This window comes from Penaeus monodon, chromosome 14, assembly GCF_015228065.2.
Source record: "Penaeus monodon isolate SGIC_2016 chromosome 14, NSTDA_Pmon_1, whole genome shotgun sequence".
NCBI classification, from domain to species: Eukaryota; Metazoa; Arthropoda; class Malacostraca; order Decapoda; family Penaeidae; genus Penaeus; species Penaeus monodon.
In genome coordinates, this window is record NC_051399.1 from 1649390 (window position 1) to 1659389 (window position 10000).

Consider the following 10000-nt stretch of genomic DNA (forward strand, 5'->3'; position numbering starts at 1 on the left):
ATCATAGTAAACAGCACGAATTTCCCTAGTAACGGTACAACCAGCGACGTCGGGGGGATGATCTCGGCTAGCAGCAAGAAGAACACGGTGAGCGAGAGTAAGATGCTGATAGACAAGCTTACCTGGAAAGTAAGGAATGTATTAGAGCTCATTTTCCTTCTGCAAATACATTTACGTATCTATTTTCCTTCTGCGAATAAATACGTAAATGGGTTTGTTTGTGAACAGCCTTGAAAGCTCAGCATGATGCGAGGGAAAATGACAAGTAACAAAATGAATTAAAATAGCAAAACGAATTACGCCCCACAATATGAAAAATAAAAAAGTTGCCCTATATTTCATTTTAACATCGTAATTTAATATAAAAAACTATTAACTTCAACAATTAAGCTAAGAATAGAGAAATCACAATCTTGCTGAAAGGGAGAGAGAGAAAGAGAAAAAAGTATCTTCATATTTACGAAACGAATACTAAACTTCAACAACACAATGCAAAATATTCATAGAAAAAGACACACCAGCACTCTACGGGTTTCCTCTCCCTGTTTGAATATCTTCCCTGAATTACTGCGCTATTTGCATATAACGGCATCTAAAACTGTCTTCCTCTCTCTCTGAAATTGTAGATCTATTTATCTCCCCCTAATTGCGTAAAACGACACTATACCTTTCCAGGAACACCGTATATGCTCTTAATTAACATGAAAAAGCTATTATAAGATTGGGGGATATAGGAATATATTTTTGGCATATCTAACGGAAAAATGAAAACGGTAGCAATAATCTCACAATAACAGCAATGAGGAGAAAACTTTAAGGTTGGAATCAAGGAATGAGATGGTAATTGTATAATTCGTGAGGTGAAATGCTGGTAATAGAGATATGGGGAGGATAACAGGAATAATAACAATGGTACTACTACTACTATTTCTTCTACTACTAATAATAATAGTGACTGACATAATTAATAACGATTGTGAACAAAGGAAAAAAATAATGACAATTACAAAAGTGATTATGATGATGATGATGAGGGTGTTGATGCTGATCATAGACAACAATAATGTAATAATAATAATAATAATAATAATAATAATAATAATAATAATAATAATCATTATTACAACGGTAAGAATAATACCGCCAATCTTACTGATAACAAGAATACTAACCACAACAACAAAGATAATGATAACCATAACAACACTGATAATGACAAGCACAACAACACTGATCACAACACAGACGCAGGAAACAGTAACAAGTGGCCGGGCGATGAAGGGCAGGTTCGGCGCCGCGAGGCAGCACGCCGCGGGGGGGGGGGGTCCTTCTTTCCATGCTTTGTTTCGCGTCGCGGGGAGAGCCAGTGGCGTCGCCGGGAGTGTTTTGGGGCGATATATGTGTAGGTGTATTTTTTTTTCCTTCAAGATACAGTGCGGTCAATGGGTGTGTGGTTTTGAGGTCTTGGCAATGGGTTGGGGGGAGAGGGAGGTGGGGGGAGGGGGATGGGGAGAGGGAGGTGGGGAGAGGGAGATGGGGAGAGGGAGGTGATGAGAGGGAGATGGGGAGAGGGAGGTGGGGAGAGGGAGGTGGGGATGAGGATGAGGGAGGGGTATGAGGTAAAGGTTTGTTTGTTTGTTGTTGTGTGGGATGCGTTTGGATCATTACGTCTCAGGGAATGGAATGCCTAGACAAACACATAGACAGACAGGCAGATAGACAGAAACAGACAGAGAGACCGATGGACGGATACTCACTCACTCGCACGAACACAGTCACTCTCACACACTCCCCTCACACACACATACGCTCATTCCCTGACTCAAACACACACACACACACACACACACACACACACACACACACACACACACACACACACACACACACACACTCCCACACGCACACACACTCCCCCCCCCCACACACACTCATACACACTCACACACACACCGTCCCACAAACACAAACGCAGGCACGCAAACGCAAACAGAGAGAGCGCGGGTATAATCTAACAATCGAATTTACTCGTCCGAATGTCCCTGTCCTGGCTTCATCCGCTGTGGAACTCGGCTTTAATTTCAATAGCAAAGGGGCGTCCGCGCGCTGCCTCACTAGCTGCCTCCTAGCATGACAGGTCCTAGCGCTTGGCTAGTACTCCTCGCAGGCCTGTCCCGTTGGGGTATAAGTGGCACGTCATCCCTGGTCTCTCCTGCGACGTGGAATCTGATCTTCCATGAAGCTTCGAGGAGATGGAGATGGAGAGGGAGACAGATAGAAATAGAGATATTGATGGAGATGGAGATAGAGACAGAGACAGAGGCGGAGATAGAGACAGAGAGAGAGATGAAGACGGAGACAGAGATAGAAACAGAGACAGAGACAAAGGCGGAGATAGAGATGGAGATGTAGACAGATGGAGATAGAGACAGAGACGGAGATAGAGACAGAGACAGAGGCAGAGACGGAAACAGAGACGGAGGTGGAGAGGGAGGGAAGGAGGACGAGGACCCCGCTTACCTTCTCGCCGGAGTCTGAGGGCAAGTAGAAGACGAGGACGGTGAGGAAGGAGATGCCCATGCAGGGGATGATGAGGTTGACGGTGTAGAAGAGCGTCTTGCGCCGCATCGTGATGTTGAACGTGATGTCGAGGTACGGCTCATCGCAGCACGTGTAGTATTTTTCGTTCCTGGGGATTCAGAAGGGGGGAGGGAGAGAGGGAGGGGGAGGGGGAGGGAGAAAGGAGAGGGTGAGGGGGAGGGAGGGAGAAAGGAGAGGGGGAGGGGGAGGGGGAGGGGGAAGGGGAAGGGTGAAGGGTGAGAGGGAAAGGGGAAGGGAGGGAGATGGGTGAGGGAGAAGGAAGACAAACACACACACAAAATCAAGGTTAGTTTATCTGCATCACGAATTCCATCCTTTTACTGCAACTGTATTATATCATTGAATCACACAGAATCCCAACACGAATTCCCAAAAAAAACTAGTGCTAATATTAACAATCATCACTTTACCTTAAGTACAAAACAAAATGAATAAATAAAAAATACTGCTGCTACTAATAAAAACCGCTTTATCTTTAACACAATAGAAACTACTGCTACTAATAATCATCTTTGTCTTGGATAGAAACAATGAAAAAAACTATTACTAATACTAATAATAACCACTCTGCCTTTAAAGATAGTGCTAATAATATCCACTTTGTCTAAAATTTAAAAAGAAATAAAAGATACTAGTACTATTGCTAATAATAGCCACACTGCCTTATAAAAGATTGAAAAAATACCAATACTAATACTAATAGTAAACCCTTAGAAAAACTTATACTACTATCAATAACCACTTTACATCAAATAAAAAAAACTAATACAAATACAAACAATAACCACTTTACCTAAAAAAAAAAAAAAAAAAAAAATAATAATAATAATAACCACTTTGCCTGAAAAGAATCCCCCCCCCCCCCGCGCACCTGATGGCCGGCACAGCTAGGATGTCCCACTCGACCGACATGTAGAACTCGGAGAGGTCGACGCCGATCTCCACCACGGGGTTGTGCTCCACCTCGTCTATGTGGCGGAGGTCGACCTTAAGAGAAGGGGAGGGTCGGGTAATCTCGTGTGGTTCTGGATGACTGTCTCTGTTTATTGTAAGTGGGTGTCGGAAAGAAATGTTTCTGGTTGTATGGTTGTTTTGTTCAGTTCGGGGGAACTATTGATAATACTGTTGAAACGCATGTCTCCATATTAGAGTCGATTCGAATCTGGAACAGATTATACAAAGGAATTCCTCTCCCTACAGTATCTCTTCCATACCATCTCCCCCAAAACAACTACATCTTAAGAAAACAAAGGAACGAAGAGCGAGTAAAAAAGGGCTTTTCAGATACACGGCTAAGAAGACCGAGTTAAAAAAAAGGGAAAAAAATCATCAGGAACCGCTCAGAGGACCGAGGACGCGGCAGCCGAGCCGAGCTCTCCTCACCTGGCCGCCGTCGTAGGTCCAGGACCCGAACTTCATGACGCAGGTCTGCTCGTCGAAGGGGAAGAACTCGACGTCGATTTCGCACGAGGACTTGTAGATGGCCGGCGGCTTCCACTCGACCAGCCCGTCGTGATGCAGCGTCGCCTTCGTGGCCAGCGTCACCTCGAAGTTGCCGTCGGCGCTGCGGGGTACAGGGAGAGCGTGAGGGCGCGGGTGGGCGGGTGAGTGTGAGAGCGTGGGCGAGAGATGGTGGGTGAGTGGGTTGATGTGAGAACGTGGGTGAGTGTGGGTGTGGAGACGTGAATGAGTGTCTGGGCGTGAAGCCGTGGGTGAGTGGATGAGTGTGAAGGCTTTAAGTGAGTAGGTGGACATGAGAACGTGGGTGAGTGGGCGGGCTTGAGCGAATGGGTGATGCTTTAGTACGTGTGTGGAGTCTGAACGCACGAGCGACTGGCAGAGATTGCAGGAGAAGCGAATGGAAGGGAGGCTTTGGCCACATGCACGGTTGACAAGGCACGAGCAGTCTCCGGCAATGGGCGTGGGTGAGTGAGTGAACACGAGAAACCGAGGCGAGGGTTTAAATGGGGTTGGTGAACACACACACACACACACACACACACACACACACACACACACACACACACACACACACACACACACACACACACACACACACACACACACATATATCATCTATTACTGCCGGATATGTAGGCTAAGACGACGGATAAAAAAAAATAAATAAAAAAAATAATAAAATGAATACACAAACGAATAAAAAAAAAAACGAAAGAGAGAGAGAGAGAGCGAAATAAAACGAAAAAAAGAGAGAAAGAGAGAAAACAGAGGAAGACCGACGAGCGCGCGCGCGCACCTTCCGTTTGATGGATGATCCCGCCTTCCCTTCCACCACTTTCCACCTCCTGTCTTTCTCTCGCTTCTCTGATATAACTTTCCAATCCACAAGGGGCGGCGACTTAATAGAAAGCCTTGGGTTAACTTTGCGTCGAGTTCCAAGGGCTTAGGCGAGACTTGGGACAGGTTATAAGTCAAAACTCGTGCATCCAAAGCTTATAAGTAATGGAAATAAAAGATGTCTATGATTAAAAAAAAGAAGAAGAAAAAAAAAAAGGAAGGGGAGGAGGGAGAAAAGAAAATGTAGTTTTCTTGCTTTGCCTTTGTCTACGAATTTATCTTTTCTTCTTCATTCTCTTTACACGTAATAAATTGCCTTACAGCTCTGGAAATGTGATTATTCCAAACAAGTCTGATTTCTTTTTCAAGTATTTTTTTTTTACGTACAATATAAATACATTTGTGTTCCGCGTACGAGTCTGGCGGTAATGCATGTTGTAGACGTAAGCTTACTCTTTGATAATAAATCTTCTTTTAATAATATATCCGAAAAAAAGGTAATAATTCACGTTCTGTGAAATGCGAGCTCGTTAAATAAATACAGTCAACCAACGCAAAATCTATAACACAGTATCCCATTTTTTAAAAACCGTATACAGTATATTCGAAACGATAATGAACCGTTTATTGACATGTAATTAAGTAAAATCAACAATACATTACCTATAATATATTACCTATTTTTTAACCGTAAACTTTATAGAAAAAAAAATCGTTTATGGCGAAGCGAAGAAAACAGTGAAACAAAAAGGTTCGAAATATAAGGCGGGAATTTCAGGCCGGCGATGCCACAGGCCAATTATTTACTTCAGAATTTAGTTTCCATTATACTGCATCAAAGCCCTGTAGATTACAAAAAGCGATTGCTAATGAAAATAGGGTTTTGTATCAGGTTTCGATAATGCATTAATGTCTGAATTGAGAAATACTTGATGACTCTTGGATTCAATTGTTCCAATTTGCGTTTCATATTTTTGCCAAGAATTCAATACAAAACATGCATACATACATGCACGCACGCGCGCAAACACACACACACACACACACACACACACACACACACACACATACACACACACACACACACACACACACACACACACACATATATATATATATATATATATATATATATATATATATATATATATATATATATATATATAATACACACATTTATATATGTTTATATATATCTATATTTATATCTATACCTATCTATCTATCTAGACATATAGACACGTGCGTGTGTGCTCGTGTGTGTGGAGTGAGTCCACGCAGTCAGAGCTCTCACTTGTTGTAGAGCACGATGTCCGGGCGCCAGATGTGGTCCGAGGGAACGTGCAGCATCTTGACGCCCCCGTACTCCGACGGCTCCCACTTCAGTTTGTAGTCGTACCAGAACTGCGGGAGAATAATCAGGAATTAGAGCGTCGCCTTTTGCTTTGTGTGGTGGAGCTTCTTAGGCGTTGGATAACCTTTCAAAAACATGATTAAGTAGGGTCTTTCGTTGCATGCTGACCTAAGTTTAATCTAAAAAAATTAGAAATAAAGCAAAACGATTGGAAATCTGCTGCAAGACGTATATGTATTCTTGCCATGTGAAAATATTTTTTATTCGTTAGCTCTTTCTTTGCATTATGATCTAAACTCAATCTAAAAGAGCAGCAAGGTTGGGAATTTGCAGCGAGATGTAGAATACGCACTCCCGCCAAAAGAGCCTCGCACAGCGGAACCAGAAACAAAGTCCGCGTCTGTTTCAGGGCGGGAGGAACACACACAGTCCCCGGCAGCGAGGCTTTTCTGTCCTGATAAATCAATTAGGACTCGACTCCCGACCAGGCTGAGCCGTCTTCCGGTTCCTCCACAGGGTAATCTCTCTTCCCTGCTCGCACCTTCGCCGCACCCGGCGTGGGAAAGCACCTCCCTTGCGATTTACGAGATGCCCAAGGCCCCCGCGCGCTTCATTTCCTCGGCGGGGTGTTCGAACTAAGAGGTTCGAGCCTGACAAGCCATACAAATTATTTACCTTCCTCCCCCTCCTATATTACGCAACATCCTGTGACGATATCTCTTAAACTTCCCCTTTAGTTACCCACTCTGCCCCCTCCTTAGCCGCCGTTTCCCCTCTTTTGCCTTCCCTCTCTCCCCACGTGGTAGTAAAAGCAAGGTAACACGTTATAAAGACGACCTAGCAGCCGCTAATGGGTCGTACATCTCGGCCTCAAATGGACAGGGGACCAGCTACGCCTTGTTAAGAAGCGCCGGGAATACGCTACAGAGCCTCTAATTGTCGCCAGGCTGCCAGGAACCTCCAGGCTCCAGCACCATATATTCTTAAGTAATGTTGTTCAGGGTTTTATATTCGGCCAAGTGAAACAATGCTGAGGTTTCTGGAACCCGGCCGCTCAGAAATTGAGGAGTCGCCCTATTTTTTATGCTTGAGGGGACGCATTTTATACATATACATATAAATGTATATGTATATATAGACATAGATATAGAGAGATTTATGGACAGGTAGACAAATAGAGAGACAGACAGATATATAATCAAATTTACCAACGCAATTTAGTATTACCAAGGGCACGGTAACGGTTCCTTTCTCACATTGCGTATATCCACTGTGGTTACAAATATGACACTCAATTCTGATATATTTATTCACACAGCGGAAGAGACACGCATAAAGGTATTCGGATTCCCTCCAACGCCTGTCTCATTACAAACGTTTCTCGCCATCTCTCGTGCCACCGTTCCCGGAGTATTAGTGCCACCAAACGCCCCTGGCACCCTAAATGCTCCCGTTTGCTAGCGTCGATTCGAACAAATCCCTTGGAAAATCATACATAAAGGAGCAAACATGATCCCAGAAATGAAATGGCGTAAAAAAATCCTTGACTTTTAATCTTCTGCCACCGCTAGAATCACCCTTTGCGCGGAATTCCTCCAACAGGCTTCGTTCCCAACGGCTGATCTTGGGGAGGACGAGCGTAAAGCATTTCTGTCATCATTCACTCGGCTTTCTTTGAGAGAATGTGACGCTCAAACGACATCAAAGACCTGCTCGTCGCGTTTAATACGTCGCTCGCATCGCTGGCGGTACAAGGCTGCTCTCGTCGTCTCTTTAATGAACGAGGGACTGAACGAAATCAAGTTAAATCTTTGAACGTTTATTAGTGCGGATTTCTGGCGATTATCTTGTGTGTAAACAGTTAGCTATAACTTGTTATAGAATACCAGACTTTTACATTCATTAATTGCGAATGAATCTCTCTCTTTGATCAACATCGAGTCCTTTTACTCACGGAAAATCGGTCCAAAAGATGACATCAAGCTCAGTAAATAAGCACACCATTTCAAACATGACAAACCTAGGCGTTTATTCATGATGACGGCCATTTTATTGGAGGCCAAGCAACGGGACACAACAACACCGCGTCCACGTTCTCATGTAAAGGTTATATCACGGACTACTGAACACTATGATAGAATAATGTCGATATAAAAAATGATTACCTACAAAAGCTAGTGATTTCTACGTGCTGCAGAATAACTGTGGGTTACAATCACTCTATATGTATCAGCGGTGATGGGCACTACACAATCCAGCAACAATCGGTTTAGTTGGTTGACAAACCATAAATTTGATCTTTATAGCGCCGCAACTCTCTGTTACCATAGTTATAGGAAGGCATTTATTTAAAACGTAATTTTCATCCTCGCAAAATGATGGTCACGGGATAAATATCGAATCTACATCTATAATGAATGATTCGAACACCTCTCGAGCGCAAACTATATGTTTTGGTTTCTACTATCAAGGTTCATATACATTTTTTTCTCAAAGAAGCTAAATGCATAAAACTAGAAATTAAAAAACAGCAGAAACGACAGGTTAACAAATCCATAACGGAAATAAACGGAATTCATGCAGTCAGTTAAGACCCAAGTTTGAAAAAAAGAAGAAAAAAAGAAATCGGAATAAAAACAAGATACCAAGCGACGAATCATCTAGAATCCTAATCGGCAGGAAGGCTTTACGAGGTCGTAAATGTCCGAGTCACGTAAGGAAGGCGCCATTTTTTTTTTTTCAACCACGCGCTTCGTATTTCGCACTCCGCTCGAACTTCATTTCCTGCTGGACGACACGCCGCCGCCGCCGCCGCCGCCCTCGCTTGCCCTGCCGCCGCCGCCGCCACCAAAGGCCACGCCGCTGTCCCCGCACGACCGATTGGCGAAGGCGCGGCGGTCGAAGGGAGGACGATATTTATTTTGGTCGATGGAGTTGGGTTGAGGCATTTTTGGGAGGGAGGGGGGGAGGGAGGGAGGGAGAGAAGAAGAGGGAAGCAAGAGGGAGGAAAGGAGAAGAGGGAAGTAGAAGAGGAGAAGGAGGGAGGGACAGAGAGAGAGAGAGAGAGAGAGAGAGAGAGAGAGAGAGAGAGAGAACTAGATATAGACAGATAGACAGACGAATACAGGGAAAGAGTGAGATAGATAGACAGACAGATAAAGAGATAGACGGCAAGAGAGAGAGAGAGAGAGAGAGAGAGATAGATAGAGATAGAGAGATAGATAGAGAGAGAGAGAGAGAAAGAGACCGAGAGAGAGAGAGAAAGAGAGAGAGACAGAGATAGAGACATACAGACAGACTATTAGGATTCTCCATTCTCGAGTGTCTACACATAAGATTAACTCCAGCGGGCGGTGTTATGCTGAATGGGTAAAAGATGCTGCCAGGGTTTATAAACTAAGCGACTCGCCTCTGGTAGTATTTTTTCCTTAAACTCATAAATCCTTTTACCCCATTTTTTTTCTAAGATGGTGGATTAAAATCTTTTGTCATATTTATCATAGAGTATGTCTGTCTCTCTGAAGCGCCTTTTCCTGTTTCTCTTCGAATAACAAAATAGAAAGCAAGAAAGAAAGAAAGGAAGAGCGAAAGAAAGAAAAAATCAAAAAGAAAATAGCACTTAAAAAGGAGAGAGAGACGGAGAGAGACGGAGAGAGACGGAGAGAGAGAGTGAGAGTGAGAGATATTCAGAGAGAGAGAGAGAGAGAGAGAGAGAGAGAGAGAGAGAGAGAGAGAGAGAGAGAGAGA

At 43.7% G+C, this 10000-nt stretch overlaps 1 protein-coding gene across 1 annotated transcript in view; it reads right to left on the reverse strand.

Moving 5' to 3' along the window:
• LOC119581227 (acetylcholine receptor subunit alpha-like) overlaps positions 1-10000 on the reverse strand; it is a 145218-nt gene that overhangs the window by 17385 nt on the left and 117833 nt on the right. The window contains exons 4-8 of the mRNA XM_037929624.1: positions 6194-6303; positions 3985-4165; positions 3473-3588; positions 2521-2689; positions 1-122 (exon numbers count right to left, since the gene is read on the reverse strand). The exon at positions 1-122 is cut by the window's left edge and continues 15 nt beyond it. Of these exons, the coding sequence (XP_037785552.1) occupies positions 1-122; positions 2521-2689; positions 3473-3588; positions 3985-4165; positions 6194-6303 (698 nt within the window). The remainder of the gene's footprint in view (positions 123-2520; positions 2690-3472; positions 3589-3984; positions 4166-6193; positions 6304-10000) is intronic.